The sequence below is a fragment of the Centrocercus urophasianus genome, unplaced genomic scaffold, assembly GCF_019232065.1.
Source record: "Centrocercus urophasianus isolate 14NV4802_14NV808 unplaced genomic scaffold, USGS_Curo_1.0 seq_12, whole genome shotgun sequence".
NCBI classification, from domain to species: Eukaryota; Metazoa; Chordata; class Aves; order Galliformes; family Phasianidae; genus Centrocercus; species Centrocercus urophasianus.
This window is the reverse complement of record NW_024884364.1, coordinates 2,990,650-3,012,980: the sequence shown is the minus strand read 5'-3', so window position 1 is coordinate 3,012,980 and position 22,331 is coordinate 2,990,650. Positions and strand designations below refer to the sequence as shown.

At 39.8% G+C, this 22,331-nt stretch overlaps 1 protein-coding gene across 1 annotated transcript in view; it reads right to left on the bottom strand.

Moving 5' to 3' along the window:
* The window catches only part of WARS2 (tryptophanyl tRNA synthetase 2, mitochondrial), a 49,348-nt gene extending 33,867 nt beyond the window's left edge, over positions 1 to 15,481 (bottom strand). The window contains exon 1 of the mRNA XM_042810187.1: positions 15,362 to 15,481. Within this exon, the coding sequence (XP_042666121.1) occupies positions 15,362 to 15,415 (54 nt within the window). The 5' untranslated portion in view covers positions 15,416 to 15,481. The remainder of the gene's footprint in view (positions 1 to 15,361) is intronic.
* Positions 15,482 to 22,331: the final 6,850 nt, after the last annotated feature.

Genomic DNA, 22,331 nt, shown 5'->3' with positions numbered 1-22,331 from the left:
TTAGAAGTTATGGAAATATACAAGTAATCACAATCTAAAACTGTTTTTACCAAACTAAAAATTCAGTGGAAAGCAATAGAAGAGCTCATCACTGCAAACATTTCATTCTGTCACTGATCATAACGATAAAGGGCTCTTTCCATGAGGTCAGCACCACATCTGCAATGCTTAAAAGGGCAATTCTTCTTTTGTTTATTAGTATAAGAAGCCACCTCTGTCTCTTTTAAAATTACAGGAAGTTGCTAATTTTATTAATTTTTTTTTTGTAGATTCTGTAGCAGGAAGAATTTATTATTATTTTAATTACTCAGGATAAGACCCAGGCAAATACGAACTGTCATCATACCAGAAGGCAAAGCACAGACACAAAATCCGGCAATTTAGTGAGGGAACTAGTGATTGGGAAGCTTCAAACTGCACCCACTCAAAAGAAGAAAACAATTCAAGCCTCTGGAAGTGCTGAGAATGACACTGAAAAGATTCAAGCAGATCAACAAAATTTTGGCGAGCCAGTTCTTAGTATCCTTGTTATGCCTGTCACATTTAGCTTGAGGAATTCAAAGAGAGCTGGATTGAAGTTAGGGACACCTATCAGGCATGGTCAACAGATAATTGCTTCTCACATACGTTGTAAAAGCAGTCATAACACAGTTCATCTGTTTCTCAAAGGAGTTATGCAATAAAATAAAGTAAAAGCATTCATAGAGATTAAAACCCGTTTCTTTATAACTCCGCATAAATATTGCCATCACACACTTGAAATGACATCAGATGAGTATACAGCTAAATGATAAGGAAAGCTCATGCTACTTTCATCTTTTGCTTATTTTTAAAAACTGAAAAAGCTAGCATCCATTCAAGGAGATAGGAGAAAGCTGCTGATAGGACTGCTTTTTCCTTTTCATTCAGGATAGGGGAATGCAACAGACCATAAGATTATGACATTGATTCCAACCTAGAACAATGGAGGCAATACATCTCAGCTTTTCAGTCTACTGGTACTCAGTGAGGGGGGAGATGGACATTTTCAAGACCTCCCACTGGCCAGATATAGAGGGATACAAATCAACTCTTCAAGAATCTTCTGCTAATTGTATCCCCTAGGTAACTGAAGGTAAGGACAAAGCTTCTAAGTAATTGATTTCTTTAGTCTATATTCATAATTCTAACCCAAGAAGCCAACTGTTGGGAGATACACCTCTGCAGCTATGTAACGTATTTAACAAATATTTTCCATTTAGTTTAATTTAAAAAAAAAAAGTTTTGCTCACATGCTCACCTTTGGACTGAAGAAGCAGCAAGAGATTTCAAACCTATAAACTTCACTACCACAGAAGACAATGGCAGCATTACAATAGCTGTAATACAACAACAGCTGCAGCAGAAATCCCTCTGCAACCCACCCTGCTGTGAATGGTGTCCATTCACATGCTATAGCATTTAGCCCCCTGCTTTATTTTGATAGCCATGCCGTCGGGGCGGAACAGGTGAAGAGCCAAGCGCAGCCCACAGCATCGGAGCTAATTCTAAACACAGGTGGTGGGCAGGACGGCAAGAACAGGAAGTTGAGAGGAGAATCACTGCTGACACGAACGACAGGCAAGATTGATGGCTTCCCTCTCTAGTTTTCCCCACTGTGTTGGCACGCAGGGGGTGGGGGAAAGGGACGGAGAAGCTGCTGTGCCGGCGACATAACACACCGCACAGCCGCCTCAGTGCGAGCACTGATTAATGAGGCTGGAACGACTCAGGAAACAGCAAAGGATCATTCGCAGACGTTGCTCTTCTCGTTACAGTTTTATCTGCGGCGGTTCATTTAGCTCTCATTCTCCTGAGCTGCAGCAAGTTCAAAGTTGGCAGAGGAAAAGCAAACGTGAAAGTCAGAAGGAAGAAAGAGCAGTATTAAGTAAACACAGACTTGAGTTAAACACACAAATTAGGTATTTGGAAATTTCAAACATGAAGATCCTCCCAACAGGAATTAAAAAGGGAGGAAGAAAAAACAAAAATGAAAAGCTTGCCTCAGCCTTGGAGACAAAAGAAATTCTTAGGCTGACACAAGTTCCCAACTACTGCAACTCTTGCATCTGTCTAGGATTTTTTATTTCTCTCATTAATACTTTACAACTTCAAAGCTCTTGTTTCTGAAGTGATATGCTGGCCTGCTAACCTTGGAGTAGCAACAACCTGTCTACAGCCAGTTATTAGGCAGCAAAAAGCAGGGGACCCAGAAGAGCCAGATTTTACTAGCTAAAACATATATTTTAAAACCTAATTGGGTCGATTTAAGTGTTAATGTTATTAAGATAGGAAAAAAAATTAAAAACGGAACCTTACAACCTCTACATACTACAACCTTTTCTTTGTTTATTGCCTCTTAAGCAATTACTTCTCCACAAGCGTGGTGCAGAAGCCGTTAAAACGTATTTATCTCGATCTCTTAATGCAATACATCAAATTCATCTGGTACAAATGCCATTTCATCATGCTTAATTCTTAAAATTAGTGATTAAAGAGCTAACACTAAATCAGAAAGAAAACATATTTATGCCAGGGCAAGTTTTCAGATAAGTATCTTCTAAGAAGGGATTAACTCACCCTCAGAAACCAAACAAATTTAAGATTTAAAGAGCACTGCCTGGTACCCTTTTCATGAATGTCAAACGTATTTATATTTAAACACAAGTAAGATTTTAATATTTATATTTAAAATGAGAAACACATTTAATGGAGAAACATTTACAGCATATACTAACCCCACTCCATAAATTTAACTCTGCCCTCTAGGGCTAGCAAAAGACTGCAGCACAACTGTGCTGGGCTTAGGCTGCCCTCTCATGCTGCCTCGTTAAAGATGACTAAGCAAAGAGATCCTTTCATGTGGTACGCTGCGTCCCACAGCCGTATTCTCCCATTCGCCTTTATGAGCCCCACGTGCCGCTCAACGTGCTCGCAGCAGCTGTACCGGCAGACACAAGGACTGACTGCCCGCAGCACAGCGCCGCTCCACAGCAGGTACCCCTGGGCACAGGGCACTCAGAGAGCCTTTCCTCCAGCACCGAGTTGAGCAGGTGACACAAACTCTGGCTGGGGGATGCTGAGCCTACAGAACAGAAGAGCTGGCCACAGAGGTCTGAGGATGAGAAATGGAGTTTGTCACTGGCAGAACTGCAAAGGTCTATGAACACTTGGCTCAGTGTACGTTGGTTACATCACCAACTGCTGTAACCAATCTCACCCTCAAAGTCTCCCGTGGCAAAGACAATGCTTGATTAGAGTCCTATTTCTTTGGGTGCTGTGCCCTACGACTCTCCTACTGGAAGGATAGCATTCCACTGCACCAGTTTAAAGTAGAGGCAGACTCTGGAGGGGCACAGTTAGAGTGCACTGTCTGGTTTGAACAGATAGGCACAGAGCTGCACACTGGCTTAAATGGTTTACGACAGGCAGTGGCCTATCAGCCTTAAAACCATTTATTCAATATAGACTCATAGCACACCCCAAATTAGAAGGGACCCACAAGGATCACCGAGTCCAACTCCTGGCTCCACAGAGCACCAGCAAAACACAGACCCTATGTCTGAGTGCAGTATCCAAATGCTCCTTGAACTCCAACAGCTCGGGGCCGGGCCCACTGCCCCAGGCAGCTTGTTCCATGCCTACCACCCTCTGGTGCAGAACCTGTCTCTAACTCTCAGCTGCTGGACAAGTGGAACAAGATTTGAGTCTACATTTTGAAAGAGTGATAAAAAAAGGCCACAGTGTGACCAAGTCTAATGAGAGACCTCAGAAATAAGACTAAGGAGCAAAGCTTATAAGAACTGAGGTTTAGTCCAATGGAAGGAAGAGCAAAGATAGACAAGATCTTCAACAAGCCTTAAATACGTAGTCTTAAACATATTGCTTTCGGGATCATGGTTAATAGGATCACAAAAAATGAGCTTAAGTTGCAGTAAGAATGATTCAGACCAGATGTAAAAAAGTCTTTATCAACAGTAAGAAAACATATCAACGGTAAGAAAACATTTCACAAGAGTGTTTACAGAGGTTCTGACTGCCTGCACTAGTGAAATCTTTGTAAGACAATATTACATGAGATACGTTGATAAAGATGTAGGGGCAGCTCATTTTTATTTTGATATAGGAGAATGCGCAGATCATTTCTACGTGGGTCTCTTCCAGTCTTCCGAGTCTGTTATTTTATATAGGGATGGTGAATGTTAAAGTTAGATGACCAAGGAGGCAAGGAGTTCCACTTAGATAGGCTAAATATCCTGGTAATTAAGTTTTAAGTCTTTCTACTCATATTTAACAAAATTTGAGAATTAAGGCCCTGTCACAAGTAGCAGCTAAACACTGAAATGCTTTGAAAAAACACTGTGTATTGCTGAAAGCTGCCAAATACCAGTTAACATTTACAGCTTGTAGTCTAATAGATACCTGTATATGCATTGCTCTAATAGAATCAAACTGATAACCAGTGAAGAGCTAGCACTTGATTTGCCACAAGAGACAGGCATCATGATCAAAATGTAAGGTCATACTGTATTTATAAATACAGGCTATTAGATGTACGAAATGTTGACCTGCCATTTTAAGTATAAAAAACCACTGCAGTCTTAAAAAGAAAAAAGCTAAAGAAGATCCCCATAACTAAATGCTTCCCTCTCAGAGAAAACTGAGAAGTTTTATGTTTTTGATCACAGTAGTATCTAAATGGCTTAAAAACATCTGATCACTGTTCTTCTTCCTCTGACCTCCAGCTGAAATTGAGTTTATTATATCTCTTACATACTTTGCTTGAATGAGGGGTCTGCATGCTACCAAGATTGCCCTATGAAATATAAACAAAAAGTTACAACTAGAGGGATGCTTTTTTAAAAATATTTTTTGTTTGGAATTTCTATGTTTCTTCAAAATATTGCCCTAGAAGCTCAAAGAGCTGCTGATTTCCTCTCCATTATTTTATTAGGTGATAACCTATAGCACAAAAAGTTGCCTTCATTCCACATGGGGGCCAAAATTGACACAGCTGTTTAAAAGCTTTCACATTATGGTCACTGGCTGAAAAATAAAGTTTTAAAATCGCTTGATAACTACTGAGCAGCCTTATAAAGTGGGAGTCTCAGTCAGTTCCATAATGGTGCACAAATGCACAAAGAAAATGCCATAAATGGCCCTCCTTGCCTATGCTTAAGAGAACTTTATCAATTTAAATACTTTAGACTTAACGTTCACTTTTACCAAGGACTTTGACAGCTTTTAAATAAAGAACTTTTCTTAAGTGAGAAAGGTAGTATTCCGAGACTTCATTTAAACTGATTTTAATCGCTGGAGCTTGGTCCAAAAATCACCAAGTTTGGCTGTTTCCACAGAAAAGACAAACAAGAAATGAAGAATGGACAAGGAGAACAAAACCAGGGAGGTTCGTTCATTCTCAGGTTTTGCCCTCGAAGAGCATGCAGCCAAAGCACATTCCCGTGCCAGGAACACAGAAGCTCATCCGGATGCTTCAGCTAAGATCCTAACACTGATCCCTGAGATTAAATGCTCAGTTGAAGCTGTATTCTCTTCCTAAGGAATTTAAGTTTGGATTGAAGATAGGATGCACACAGTGTCTGGATTTCTACTGCCTATGCTTGAACAAGCAGGCAAGCATCTATCAAATTTAGAACTGCTGAAAATTTCGGTATATAGAGCATATTCTTTGCTTACAAGAGAAGAAGTTCTTGAAGGACTGATATCCAACATGCACTAGCATTTTTTGTCACTAGTACAACCAAATGCTGTTTAAAAAACAGTCTGCCCTTGGTCATGAACCATTTAAAGAATGTGAAACAAAAGCAATGCAAATAAAGACTTGTAACAGTACAATAGCACACAGAAGTTTGCATAACATAGCCTTTGAGATTAGAATAGCTGCAGCACACGCCATCCATGCTGTGGCATACAATAGTCACAATCCAGCTTGTGATGCACCATGAGCCCAGAAACATCAAGTGAAAAGATCCCTAGCTCTGTGTGACACTCCTTTGTTTTAAAGATGTGATCTCCACCACTGACTTAAACTTTACTGCTCAAGCTTGCCGATAGCAAACCAGACAAATTGCCAACTCTCCAATTCAAATGTACTCTTCGTATGAAGTAGACTGCTTGTACTGAAGCTGTCCATTCTTCTTTGAGTTCTTGTATGCGTCTACTACAGACTTACAACCAACATTTCATGGCCAATCACAAAAAAGATGCTCTGAAGAGAGATGCCACCTTTGGTTGTTCTGACCTGGCTTAATGCTCGATGAATACGCAAAGCGCTGACATTGCTTTAACTCCACAAAGACGTCAAATGTAGGTATATTCTTAAAACAGAGCAAAGAAAACAACGGTATACATGTATAGAGAGCAGAAAGCATATGCATTCTTGGTGGTAGCAATTACATGGGCTAATTTGTTGCCAGCAGAGATGCAAAATGAGATTCGGTTAGGAATTCAGAGGGCTGGACCCTTCATTCCCCTTGCATAAGCAACAAAGAGGCTTTGAAATGTCTGAAACTGTTTTGTTCTTCTATGCAAAAGGAAAGCACCCTATGGATGCCTATTAACTAAAAGTCTTTCCACATCTTGGCAAGTATGTGATTTCAAGAAAAATATTTGTAAATGGATAACCCAATTCAAGCAGAAGTCAAAGACCACCTTTGAAAGGAACTTTGATGTGGCTATAAAAAGATTATATTTAGGAAGGATAGAATAATGTGGTTCTGTCATCAGAAGTTTGTAACTCCATGTAATTCTTTGCTGATGGTAATGTAAAAAGCAATGCTGGTAAGCAGAAAAGAGAATGCCCATGAGACCTTCTAGGATTAAGGAAGAATCTCTGAAAGAACTGTTTCTGCTGTTGTATAAGCTCAAACCAGGCCATGTTAGCAATCTTGCTGCCAAAGGTCAGAAATATTAGAGTATCTACAAGCATGAAAAAAGCATCAGAAATACTTGTGTGAATCACTTGGAAATCTGAGTCTAACACGAAAATGTTGAAATATTGCTTCCAAGGCACAGCTACATGGCAAATGTCAAACTACACACCCGGCAAAAGGAGAAGTTGTGAAGATACTAGAAACTCAAATTCCAAGTGACATCAACAGTCAAGCATCTGGACTGTGAGGATAACATTGCGAAAACCAAGGTATAACAATGTTTGATTGCCACAGGCAGTATGTGACCAGAAGCAATAGTGAGAACACTGCACTGATTGGGTTCAGAATCAGATATTAATACTCCAACTGACACAGTGGGAGTACAGATGCAATCTTATCTCACTCTTTTTTCTGAATCTTCTGAGAATTAGAAGAGTTATACAGGAGTTCTGAGCCTCAGAAATGGAAACTCATCGCTACCTAACTTTGGGAACTTTTTATATGCAGGAATTGAATAACTGACACACAGCTAGGTGCGATTACTCCTTCTTGAAAGCTCAGTGAGAAGCACTAAAGTCACCTTCTAAAGTCACCTTCTAACCTGTACTGCATGGCTCCAAACTCCTTATCTGTAAAGAAGGCAATTAAACATTTCTAACTTGTTCAATTACGAAAGTGCCATCTAAATACAAATGGAGAATAACTGAGTTTTCTTCTGGTTGGTTACAAAGAAATCATCATCATACTTGTAGTTCATTATAACATAACCTGTGTGCAATCTACAAAATATGAGGAAACCTCTCTCAACAGTCCTTGCATGTAACGCTAACTCTTTATTCAGGCATCATGCAGGCATCACTGAAGCTATGAGGTCAGCTTTAACTCTGCACTGCTTGTGACATCTCCAGGCTGTGCTAGGGCTTGCTTCCACAATTCAAAAAGCTCTTGAAGTTAGAAGTTAAAAACAGACATTTTATTTCTAGTAGAACCATGTATAAGGCTCACATTCCTCCTTCCCATTGCAGATAGAACTGCAGCATAAGCTCAAGGTGGATAACTTCAGAGGCAAAACTGCATTGAAGCGTGTCCACCAGATGCACGGATTTGCTTGATACAACAGAAAATGATAAAATGTGCCTACACAATTTGTCTGAGCTAGGGACTCCAGGAATGGCATTGTTAAAATTAGTGACAGTCAATGGCTCAAATGATGAGAAAGAAAACAATTTCAATTCACTGCTTACAACCTTAGCAGAACTCAAAAAATAAAATAAAATAAAATAAAATAAAATAAAATAAAAAAATCAATGATCTAAAGTGACTTAACTGACTTCATGTTTTGGAGTTTTCTTCAGCTTCTGATTCTGCCGTAATTTGAGTTCACTCCACAAAATATTTGTTCATTTAACCCTAGAGTCCTAGGATAAACCACAATTTGTGTCATGGAAAAAGCAATTGTTGAATGTCTAGAACAGCATTTGCCCTATTAATAAATGGAAATCCAATACACCAAAGAAATAGCAATAAAATAAGATCCCCTTTTTGTGATCTAGAGACAGAAGCGATCCACCACAGACTGTGTAATTCACAAAACATTTATCCAATATACACCAGAAAAATTTATGCACAACTTCAACATCCAGGACTGCCAGTGTAGCATCTTTCATTAAAGCCACTCTGCAAAACCAAGTTAATAAAAACAGAAGTCTCTCAAGAGAAAAAAAACAACAAGAGACTCAAAGCAAGAGCCAGAGGGGAAAAGAATGGTGGGACTCAACCCAAGCTCTGCCAAGACACAAGAATAAAGGGCTGTTTCCTGCTAAAACATTCTACATTTGCCAGACTTTGTTGTTAGAACTCTACTCTGGAAATGAATAGGGCCACTTCACTCCTCAAAGATCCTTCATTTTTGTCTACATTGGGGGGGCTCTCTCCTGTGCAGCTGTAACAGTAGCCAAAAATCTACTACAGACAAAGCATTAAGCAAGGCAAATTAGGAGAAGTCTCTCTACAATAGGAATTCCTAATAGCTTTGTGTGGAAACCTCAGTTTTCTCAAATCCAGTGAAGACCCAGTAAATGCTCACTGCATACTAACTTCCTTTCGCCTCTGAAAACAGCATGCAACCTCAATGTTTTGCTCTAGCATACAGAACACCTCCAATACTATCTGAAAGATAAGTCAGCTTTCCTAGAAGATTCAGTACAACTTACCTAGTGACTAAAATTAAAACTAGCGATTAGGAAAAACTTCCTTTCCAAACGGGATAGGAGATGCTAAAGGTTTCAACCTCTGGATTAAACATGTTGCTAAATGCAGGTGGCTTCAGGACGACCTGAACTTCAAATATCTATGCCCATCTGTGCATGAATCCACATAGAAGCTACTCCTATTTGGAAGGCATTTCTCAGGTCTCTTAGATCTTTCAAAAAATCCCACAGATCAGAATATACTGAACATCCTCATACTGGACTCCAGCATACAGCATAGGTGTTTACTACTCTTTTTCTGAGCCAAAAGCACTTTGCTGCCTCCAGGCTTCCAGAAGAAACAGATGCTATGCCAGGGACTGTCACAACCACAAATCCAAAGTGGGCACTTCAACCCTCTGCTCATCCATCAACCTGAGTACGACTTCTTCAAAGGCTGTTCTGAAGCTGATCTGCTGCAGCAACCTGTGTGCAAGTACAGCTTGTTCCATGCATCTGGGGATTAATTTCCCCAATGGATGAGTGACCCCTCTGTGACAGCAACAAATTCAAGATGGGAGCGCCTTGAAATAGTTTATAGAATCACAGAATCATAGAATCACCAAGGTTGGAAAAGACCTAAAAGCTCATCCAGTCCAACTGTTCACCTATTCCCAATAGCTCCCACTAAACCATGTCCCTCAACACAACATCCAGCCTCTCCTTTCCTTACAATTAGCTCAGAAAAAATCTGAATGATAATAAAAATTATGCTCTACCCCACTACAGTTTTAAATTCAACTTTTTAGGTCCTTAAGGAGCGTGTGGTGATTTCAGTTACTGCCTTTCTCCATAACCCATATTGTACTATAGATAAAAATGTTAAAGATTAAATTTGCAATCTGAAAAAAGGCATTTTAGTGGTTGTCTCCATTTTTTTTTTTTTTTTTTTAAATCTTCAACGCCTTTTTCACCATCATATTCATTAAAAAAAAATACGAAAAATGACCAATCATCAACACAACCAGTATAGTAATAATGACGTGATCAGGCAGCCTGAATAAAGAAGGAACAACACTTCATCAAAAAATGAATCATATTTCATCACAGCAACTAGTCTGAAGTTCTCTTCTTAAATTACTAAGAATAATGGCCAGAACTGCTGAGGTTCACAAAGGGCTAGTAAAGTATCAGTAGACCAAAAAAGGACAAACATCTCTGTCTCTAAGATAACAAAAGAAGAAAAGAAGCCTGGGAGGTATTCTACTTAACATCAATTTGTAATTCTCCAGAATATAACTACAGGAAAAAAGAGAACAACATGCAGGCTCAAAAACAGTCAAAAAACAACAGCAAACATAGATTTGTTAACAGCAAAGCATGCCAGACTAAGAGTCCAACTTTAGCCTCAAGACACATTAGGCATAAAACTCAGCAGTAATGATATTGCCATAGTAAGAGGAATGTGTGAGGGCCAGGGAAAGCTTACCTATAAAAGAAGGAAGACCAGGATAGGAAAAAAAGCAGCAGAATAAAATGTTTCTATTTACTTTAAATGATGCTCTCAATATGAAAGGTCACAAAGGTATTGCAATATTCTTACAGTAACATTAGCAGTGATGACTGCCTTGCTACTAGAAAAGAAAAACGGTGCCAAAAGCTCCTGACACCTTCAGGAAGGCAAATAACATCTAAAAGTAGGTTTCACTAGAGGGTGGAGAGGCACTGGAATAGGCTGCCTAGAGAATCGTGTGATGTCCCACTCCCAAGGCATTCAAGGTCAGGTTGGATGAGTGCCTTGAGTGGCAGGGGAGTGGAACTGTATGGGCTCTTAAGGTAATTTCCAATCCAAACCATTCTGTGATTCCAGCTGTGAGCCTGGAATGCAAGCTAGTGATGTATGAGAACCTATAATCAGAAGCAAGACCATATAAATCTTCAACTTTGCTGAGTTAACATCAGAAGTAAACTAGATGTATCAAAGACGTTCTGTAGCAAGATTAATGTAGATCAAAATGTCAAATGGCTCCAGTATATGAAGGGGTCATGTACAATGTTTACTGGACTTATCTCTGACTAATTTAGAAGGCCACTGTGGGGTATAGGGAAGAGACAGCTGTTCAATAGCTTAAGTTCACACCTGTACAAAAATGCTTGGCACTTAGCCACAGGCATTGGTAGTAATGCTGACAAGCGAGATTTTCTTCCCATTTACTGTAAACACACAAACAGTTCATATGTTTACCACATTCACAGATATTTTCATTGGTACCCATATACACTTACACTGATAGCAACAACTAGAGCAATGCTGACAGCACTGGATCTCTGCTAATTCACGTGCTATCTGGTCATACACCAACACCTGACTGACATACCTTACATTAAATTTTCCTACTGACAGTTTATTTGGATTTCTAAGAATTTTATCTGTAATTCCTTGATGTACCTATTAGTCACTGTTTTTAAGAGCACCTCATCAAAGAAACAAATTTGATGAAAAGATCTCCTATTGATGAAGAATAAATCAAGGAATTTGAAAAGAAGGTCTCAGAACTCAAGATACTCAAAATATAATTAATCTTTTCAACAAATGGTATTTTCTTCTTAGGTACATATATTAGTTGCATATTCTAGCTGTGTAGCAGAAATACATAGAACACTAGGTAGAGAAATTTTTCCACAGCCAGAAAAACCTAGCCTGCTGGACTGCACACTCCAGTGAAACACAGCTGAAATCACAGAAATTGTATTTTCTAATAACCATGACAGGACTGCCAAATGCTTAAAACATCAAATCTTTAAGGGCGACAATAAGTACATACTGCTGAAATTTGAGGACAAATGCATTTCCAGCTTCAAATTTGAATATTCTTCATTAGCACACAGCAGATATATGACGCATTCCAAGCTGTCAATAGTTGAACTACACGAAGTCTGGCAATAGGAAGAGCATAAATTAAGAGGACAGTTTTTCTTTCTTCATAATAGAGTGCAATTCATTCCAGATAGCCATAAGAGGGCACTTATAGTGAGAGGAAAATGACAAAAGCCCAGAGCATATTGGACTTGCAAATTTGAAAACAGAATAACAATTTAAAGTTCCACTGCTGTTTGAGGGAGAGTCTGGGGACAAACAGCAATACAACACTAACTTCGAGCTTCTTGGCTTTTAAATTAAAAGATTTAATTGATAATACGAAGGAAGTACATTCTCACATACTGACCACATGTAAATTAGATAACAGTAAACAGGTGATAAAAATCCTGATGAGCTCCTTAGAGCAACAGAAGAAATTCAAGTCAGAGAGAATAGCTACCACAAAGCCAAGTCTGCTCTGAGCACACCTGTCTATTATGTAGAAGCCTTTGCTAAAGGAATGACAGCAGGAGAGGTTATCTGCTAGGATACCGAGTGAATCCCAAAGAGCTACCAGCAGTAGTTGGAAAGACATACAAGCCTTTTTACTATTTTGGAGTTTCCTATTCTAAAAATGAGGAGACATTTGAAGCACCTTTGCAAGATCTGCATGTGCTTGCTTCGGCAAATTACAGGGACACTGTATTCAAAACTTGAAGTGTTACAAAGCTAGGAAGATTTACATAAAATCAAAACACCTAAAGGAATGGAAACAGCTAACAAGCTTATTGAGTATCCCACATCAAGACTTCAGAGTAGTCTTATACATAAACTATTTTTGAAACAACAAAAATCTAAAATATACGTGAAAACCTTATTTCTCACCCATACTAACCTCCAGTAAATCATAAGAAGCCTCCAGTTACTAAGTGAAATACTACTTATGAAAGTTTTCTATGGGATAACAGGTTCTCCTTTCCATCCCATTCTGCCTCCTCAGACTACTCTATAAAATAGGAGTAAAAATAAAATAAAATACTCCTATAAGACAGAGCAGTCAAAGGCATTTACATGCCATTAACTGTGCTGATAAGCAACTGAAATGTGCTCTCATTTTTAAAATATCACCTTTAAATTCCTAGTTCTGAAATCATTCATACATCCCTGCAACTTGTAGTTTACTCAGACTTACCAAAATATACACAACTTTTTTGTGTATTACTATGTTTTTCACTTGAAGTTTTCAGAATTACAATTTTATGACTGAGAGAAATAGACAGAGTTTCTGCAAGGTCACAGAGACATCAACAATGAGAAAATGAAAGTCATATTTCATCTTCCACTTTTCCTACTTCTCCTCACAAGCAACCTGAAATGCATCTGCCCTGACACCTATTCTAGATGAAGTGTTCCATTTCAGAAACATAGAATATCAGTCAGGATGTGGATGGTGATTTTCATGAAAAAGGCAAGTGTCCAGATAGAGAAAACAAATATTCCCTGAGATGAGGCAACATTAGTATTATCCGCATGAGATTATTTTAATCACAGAATCACAGGGTTGAAAGGGACCTCGAGGATCATGAAGCTCCAACCGCCCTGCCACAGGCAGGGCCACCAACCTCCCCATTTAATACTAGACCAGGCTGTCCAGGGTCCCATCCAACCTGGCCTTGAACACCTCCAGGGACAGGGCATCCACAACATCTCTGGGCAGCCTGTTTCAGCACCTCACCACTCTGTAAAGAATTTCCCCCTGACATTCAACCTAAATCTCCCCTCCCTCAATTTAAAACGAGACCTGGACAGGCTGGAGAGCTGGGTAGTAAGAAACCATATGAGGTTTAACAAAAGCAAATGTAGAGTCTTGCATCTGGGGAGGAAGAATTGCATGCACCGGTACGGGTTGGGGGACGACCTGCTGGAGAGGAGGACTGCAGAGAGGGACCTGGGTGTCCTGGTGGGCAACAGGCTGGCCATGAGCCAGCAGTGTGCCCTTGTGGCCAAGAGGGCCAATGGCATCCTGGGATGCATTAAAGAGCTTGACCAGCAGGTTGAGGGAGGTGATCCTCCCCCTCTACTCTGCCCTGGTAAGGCCTCATCTGGAGTACTGCGTCCAGTTCTGGGCTCCCCAGTACAAAAAAGACAAGGATCTCTTGGAAAGAGTCCAGGCCACAGAGATGGTGAAGGGCCTGGAGCATCTCCCCTATGAAGAAAGGGCTAAGTGAACTGGGTCTGTTTAGCCTTGAGAAAAGAAGACTGAGAGGGGACCTGATCCAGGTCTATAAATATCTAAGGTGTGGGGGGCAGAATGGCGAGGCCGGACTCTTTTCAGTGGTGAGTGGAAACAGGACAAGGGGAAACGGCTGGAAACTGCAGCATCGGAAGTTCTGCACAAATGTGCACAAGAACTTCTTTACAGTGAGGTGACAGAGCACTGGAACAGGCTGCCCAGGGAGGTGGTGGAGTCTCCTTCCCTGGAGATGTTCAAGACCTGCCTGGATACCTACCTGTGTGACCTGGTGTAGGGAACCTGCTTTGGCAGGGGGGTTGGACTCGATGATCTCTGGAGGTCCCTTCCAACCCCTACAATTCTATGATTCTGTGAAAACCATTTCCCCTTGTCCTGCAATATTAATTAATACATTAATTCTTCCACTCACTGGCATGTCAGATGTCAAGCTGTATAAAGAATCAGACTGCTAAAGCAAATAATTCACAGAAAGCAAACTTTGTGAAGGAGGATGACTCCAAATTACATGCTGATTGGGTGCTTTCCTGTATACCTGGATGATTGCTTTGGGAATCTCTCCAAATGCAATCAGTGCAATTGATTGCTCCTTTCCCAGATAAATCAGTAACTCTTATATACCAAGTCAGTACAGGAGGATGAAGAAAATTCCTTATGGTTACACTCAAAACACATGAAACAATTTAAGCACAGTCATAGAATCACATGAACTGGAAGGGGCCTTTAAGGATCACCTCGTCTAAGTCCCCTGCAATAAACGGGGACACCTATGGCTACATCACATTGCTCAGAGTACAGCCCAACCCTGAATAACTCCAACGACGGGACATCCATCACCTCTCTGACCAACCCATCCCTGTGCCTCACCACACCTATTGTGAAAAGCTTTTTCCTTACATCTAAATCTAAATCCCGCATCCCTGGGCTCCTGGCCCCGTAGCGACCCAAACGCTCCAGAGCAACCGGCTGGAGGCGGGCTGCCGGAAGGCGCCGCACCGCCCATCCGCCCCCGCGCATGCGCACAGGCGGCAACAGGGAGGGCCGGCCGCAGCCTGGGCAGGCGGCAGATGGTCTGCGCTGCGAGCTCACAGCCTGAGAGGCCGCGAATGTCCCGCGCGGCGCAGGATGCGGCAGAACGGCAGGTCGTTACCTGTGCGAGGGTCCCGCGGTGCAGGGCCCGGATCACGCCGCCCGGTGTCGCCATGGCGAAGGCGGGAAGGGGCGGGGGTGGATAGGGCCTGAAGTGCGGAAACGTCGGCGCATGCGTCCTAGTGTGGTGCTCGTGCGGAGTACGCATGCGCAGCCCGGAGAGGCAGTTTGTGGGCGGAGCCGCAGGACGGGCGGTGATGGAGCGCTGCGGATTATTAATAGGTTTTTTACGTTTTAAAGCGGTGTTTTTGCCGGGCGTTGGGTCGTAACTTAGGTTTATTTCCCAATGCTACAACATAAAATGTCAAAAATCTGCTTTTGCAAGTGTGTAATTACCAAGGAGAAAGCTTTGCAGCACCGCCTAAATAGAAATGCTGTAATGTTGCTATCAACCGGATGTTGGTTTCGGGCAGAGCGATGAAGAATGAAGCTCTGTGGGTTCCAGTGGTAACAGGTTAAAGAATGAAGGTACAGATCATAGGTATGAATTTAATATGTGTAGCTGTACAAAGGCAATACTTCTCAGGCGTTTTCAGTATCTTTGAATTAGTACCACAGAGCATTCTAATTAAGCTTACCAGGAGAGCACACATTTAACATACTAAGGGCTGATTAGCTGACAGCTTTCCAAAAATACTGGTCGAATTTGAATTGGGAGACTTTTTAGTGCACTTCTGTGGTGAACTTCTACAGTAGCCCTTGCTTTACCCTACTCAGCAGGGTCAATGGTGATCTAGAATATACTGAATAATTCATAGTTGAAATCTGCCCTTGACACAAGTAAATAACAGCAGAAAATTGGCCATCGCTCAATTCATTCTGATAATCAGAGTTTGCCAAAACAAAATATATTTAAAAAAAACTGAAACTGGAATAAAAACATGAATTCAGGTACTTGTTTATTTTTCCTCTTCAACCAGAACCAAGTCTGAAATATTACTTTGAAGTCTTTGCTGAAAGACCTAGAATTTGTGTTGGACAAATAATTATATCTACTGCAATCCTGTTTCTGAAATGATGAATTAAGTTATTTTTCTTACTACTGGAGTATTGAACACTAGATACGAAGTTCACTTTGTGTGTCCTTGATTAGGAAAAAATACTGAAAAATTGAGGAAAAACCTGAAGAAAATAGCCATCAAAAGATTCAAGAGATGACTTAGGCATATGCCTAAGTGATGAGTGAAAGGCATGACAGTGCTATCAGCAGAACAGAGTCTACATTTTTTGGAGGGAGGAGGGAGCGGGGTTAAAGTGGTGGGTGGGTAGAAAGACCTCCGTGATAGGGCTGTAGGTAATAAAATACGTATTTTCATAAAGCTTTGAAGAGGCAGTGCCTTACACAGGATTCAGCCTTGGTAAACTTAGGGATGTGTGTAGTACTCTAAGGTTTTTGTCCACAGCCTCTTTCTCTTGTTTGATGTGAAAATTAGAAGTTGTTTGGTGGCAGTGGCAGCTGACTATAAAAGGGAGAAATGATTAAAGAAAGTGAATACGTTTCAAAAATCTAAATTTATTCCCTGCCACTTGTCCTAAAGTTCTTGTGTGATGCTAGGCGAATTGTACTTTGCTATCGTATTTCTCTGGTACTGTCTAAAATGGGCACGTTCATGACATACCTTGTTCAAGCATATGATGTACAGGGTGATAAATGAGATGGCAGAAATTGCTGTATGCAAAATTGTGCATTGCATAATGTGATTTGCATTCTTTTTTTTTTTTTTTTTTTAAACAAAGGATGCTAGAAAGATATGAACAAAAAAAGCAAGAAAAGGACATTTTGGCAAACCTGAAATGACAGAGATGGGAGACTAGGTAGGGTGGAATCCAAAGAATACAGAATCAGAGGTGAAGTTGGAACAGGCAAACAAAAAGCACAAGGAATCCAGTCCCTCTCTTCACATTTCTATACAAAGAAAAAACCCCTTCAGACATGTAGGTTGGTGTGGTTTAAAAGCACATCTTTGAAGTTTTGGAAAGCCTCAATGAATCCACTACTCTTACCTTTTTCATTTTACATATGCTATGGAGGAGTTTGTCCATTTTTATAAATCTGCCTGCTCAACAAAGCTTTAGCTGAAGAGCCATTTGAATGCGCTGAAGATCTGGCAGAGAGAATGAAAAATATCCTTTGTGTGCTGAATCTGCTGATAGTATCATAACATCACAGAAAACTATCTTCTGTGAAGTTCATGGAAAAACATTGTACTGGTAGCCACTTGGAAACAAAAGCACCTAGAAACTTCTGAAATCTGTAAACCTTTTCTCCCTATGATATACTGGGAAAAAGAAATCTTTCCTACACGTTCTTTTGTATTATTGTCAGTTGTGGTGGCTGTGTTCTTTACATTCATTTTGAATCTGTGTTTCCTGTCATGAGCAGATTAAAAACAGAAGAGAGCAGAGTGAAAGTTTTCTATTGCAAACATCTGTGTCTGAAAAAGGATTGTGTTTCCATGCCCTGGAACATCAAGGGGAAAAGCTTGCCCTCCCCAGACACACACCTTTAGTTTGCAGCAATAAGGAGTTTATAGACAAGGTTGGTTTAGTACAGTAAATAGAAAACCCAAATCTGCTATTGTTTCTGATGGTTAATCCAGCCTGGATGTCTGATGAGACCTTCAGTCAACATTCCCAGCAGAGATCTATCTTATTTTACATCTGAGAGAATAACTGAATGCTTAGCATATTTTGATGTAGGCAGTGCTTTTAATAACTCATATCGTCTGAGTGTGATACTCAGTTTTGTATGCAAATATTGCTTGTCTAGATAGTGTTCTTAGGAACTGTTATTAGAAATGGAAAATGAATGCTCTTGTCCTCCATAAATTAAATTAAATCCACAGGAAGAAAAAAAGTCTGTGTCAATGAACTTCACAAAGGAAAAACTAGTGCTAATGTATCATCCATATCAGTCTGCTTTGAAAGAACACAAGACTAGAAAAGATGTTGCAAGATCCACAGGGGGCCAGATGTACAGTATGTTCTCATATTACCTGCTATTCCTGTAGGAATTTAGCCCTGTAATAAAGGAAATTTATTAGTTTAGATAGTGCCACAAGACCTTCTTATCTCATACATAAATGCTCTCATGTCAAAACCTTTGAATACCAATATTCATTCAATGCAAATACTACCCAGATTATATTTTTCTAGATTCCTGAATTTCCTTACCCCATTGTACTTAGAGAATTGGTAAATTGTATGCAAAACTGTAACAAACCTGGGAAACTGTTTAATAAAATCATTCTTTGAAATGGTTATTTAGTCATAATTTTGTTGGGCTCTGTGGAGATTTTGCTGGTAAGGAATAGGATTTCTGAAGTAGAAATGTCTTCATGGTCTGGTGTTTTACTTCGGGTAATGTTATTAGTCTTATCTCTCTTGGTCACTTCCTGAATCTGCCAAACATCCTTCAGACATACCCAACTGATGGTGATTGATATTTTCATACTTGTGAATATATTAAAAGATTCTTAAGACTGCAACTATTATTACTAGAATTAATAGAGAAATTAAGCATACTTAAAAGCTTTACACCAATATGGCAAAGTTAGTTCATTATCTGTTAAAAAAGAATCTTCTGATTAGTCAGCCTTGGAAATTGTAGAAAGGGGATGGAATTCACACAGTCTGAAGCTCTCCTTTGTAACTCCTCTTCTTCAGATAAGAGAATCTCCAAGCTGTTATTTTAATAATGGCAATTAGCATAACATATCTCTTGCTTACTCTGAAACATATAATAGCGTAATTTTCCTGTGTTTTAGTATGTCTATCCAAAAGTTTCATAAAATGCTACAAAGAAAATGAAATTAGTCCCTTAAACTGATTCTGGAATAAGGATGTTGGGAGAGTAGGATATGAAGAGATCTGATCACCGAATTCACATTTAAATCAGGGGTCATTAAGTGCCAGTACTTCTAAAAAGTCACTGATGTGAAACTTACCATACATTTTTATAAATTGTTTCCATTTCTAAAAATTATGCCCTATTTCCAACAATCTGAATTGGTGTAATTTCACTGTTCAGTTTTAGATTGCAGAACTTCGTTGCTTTTTCAAGATAAAATGCTTTTTACTTTCAGAAATCCTCACCCATTATAATTAAAAAATATCTTTTTTCTTAAGCAAGTAGCATAGACTATTTTTTTCATAACTGTCATCATAAAATAGGCATTATTTATTTTAAGTTACTTGTAACTCCCTAATCTTTGCAGTTTGTCAACCTCTTCTGTTTGTATTAAGTACCAAAATGTTTCACAATACTATTGCAATATTCAATATAATACAGTACAATATAATACAATATGATTATACTAATTTGCCTGCTTCCAATGATCTGCATTAGGAGAAAAAAGAAGAGGTGCTGCTGAGAAAGTTTGCAGGAAGATTGCTGGAATAATAATAGCATGTATATATCTAGAGAACAGTGTTGCCTGCTGCACTGCACTGAGAGTTCAAGTTCTTCCTGCATGTCTACCACTTCCTGTATGAGTGCTTTCCACAGTATTCCAACCTGTAAGTGACTTACAATTTTTTGTTTTCAGGTGTGTGATCTGCACATGATGTTCACACACTTCTTGATACTTCCCTTTCTTACAAAAGAATCCATCTGTGTATAGCTGGCTGTTTCTCAGTACTGTTTATCATTCCACAGAGCTGTGCATCATCTGTAGACTTTACTAGCTGTGCTCTCATCTTTTCTTCCATGTTAATAAAAATACTAATTACTTAACTAAGAGGCTTAACACCTGTTAAACTGGTAGTGATTTAACATCCGTTTAATGTACTGCTCAATATACACTTTACTGATTATTTTATGTCAATCTTAAAAATTAGACTGTGGTGAGATACAAAAATATCAAAATGTAGATGTGGCATGGCCAAGTGTATTTTGAGATACTAAAAAGACTGAAGTACATAAAAGACAAAGTTGTTACTGTATCTCTGAAAAAGAAATAAATTCAACTGGGTAATATCAAATAATATCCCCAGATAAAGATTTTCAAGATTACTTTAAAAAAAAATATTGTATTTTACTGTTTATACAGACATCTATGGTTCTGCACTGACTATTTTGCTTCTGTCTAGGGAATACAGAACACCCATGGCTTTTGAGATACTTCCATGGGAAGCTGCTTTGTTTCACCAGAGCAGCAAAAAAAATACTGAGATTGACATACAGTCAGACAGATAGATAGATGATAGATGGATAGATATAGACAGACCCTAGCATTCCTTTCTTTCTGCACACTGAATCCCGGATGTTCTGTCACCTCCACTGCTGAGGGAGGAAGGTAGCACAACCAAGCAACCTTATTCCATGTCCCTTGCTTTTCTGTACTCTTCGTGATAGTGGCAGTGGCTGTTCAGTTCCCCACACATTTTCTCTGAGCCCTCTGCTGTAGCTGGTCACCATTTCTCCGTTGCAGAGTTGAAGGGACATTGTCCCTCCTCCTTTGAACAGAAGAACAGTATTTTGCCCACAGTGCTGTGAGCCTGGAACCATCCTTCTGCACGTGCCCTCTCCATCCTCTCCATCTCTCCTCCAAGGTTGGTTCTCCTGGCCTCCCATTCACTGTGGCAAACAAGCACGCTGCCTCCCACCTCCCTTTCAGCTTCTCCATAGTCTGGCACAATAGGCTATTTCCTCACAGATGCTTATTATGAATGGCCACACTCACTGTTATTTTTGTTGTTGTTTTTTCCACATGCAGAATTGTTTTTAGGCTGCCCATCATCATTCATTGTTCTCCCTGAAACAAAAACTGCCATTGGCCTTGGGGGAGATGGTGACTGGCTATTCTGTGAGGCTTCATAAAACACAGACCCTGTTAGGAACAATGGGAAAAAGCCTTCTCAGCGTGGCCACCAGCTGAGGCTTACTGCCGCTTGCCGCCTGTCCACAGCACTGGGGAGTGGCAGCCATGTTGAGGGAGGGCCTTGGCCTCTGAGCAGCCTCCAGGCCTTGCTGGGAGGGAAAATGCAATTACACACAGAGGAAGAAAAAAAAGCATTAGCATTGTGATTCACAGAAATAGGCAAGATGCTATCTCATAGAAGTTCAAACTCTTAAAGTCATTAAAATCGTAGTAACATACTCAACCAAGTCAAAGTGCAATCTGTTAAAATCCCACCTACACAAGCATGCATTTCTCCCTAGTTTCATAATTTTATAGTATGAGTAGTCATTTTCTTTCATTATTCTTCATAGCAGGAAATTTCCTCTTGAGATTTAACCCTGCCATAGCTACACTGAAGATCTTTATGGATTTAAGAAGTATGGCTATTTCAGTTGTTTTGTATTTAAATTGATAACATTTATATTTAAAGATTCAATGTATATTCTCTCCTTTTCAGAGTGGAGACTTATTATTTAGAGCAAGTTATTCATCTAGAATGATGAAGCTGCATTCTCAGCTGAAACACTGATACTGATGAGGTATACTAGATCAGTGCACCAAAAAGTGAATTGCTGGGAGCTGAGCTTTCTGAATGAGGGCCAGCCATCATTCCCAGAAAGGTTGCTAGGTGTGCTTACTGCCTTACATGCGAGCTAGATGAGGGAACAAGCAGGTGTCCATGTGCTTAGTAATAAATTAAACTGTGGATGCTGTGCCCAAACTAAACACTGAATGGATTAATTAGAGTGACTAAAACAGTGAAAAGCAGGAGAAAACTGGGAGCAAAACAAAAATCATGATACAAGAAATGAAGTGAATACACAATGGCCTTGAAAGAAAGCCAGAGGAGGGAGCATTCAGTGCAAAATGCAGACCGCAAGCAGAACTGGATCATGAGCAAAGCATTGGATTCTTTTTCCAACTTAGTATATTTGAAGAAGTGGGACTTTGTCTGCAGTAAAACAGGATTACTTCAAAGAAATACCTGGCTCTTGTAATCAATTTTTCATTCTAATGGAAACAGCCTGCTATGTTTTGAGTACTGGCTTACTGCTCAGGCCATGATAA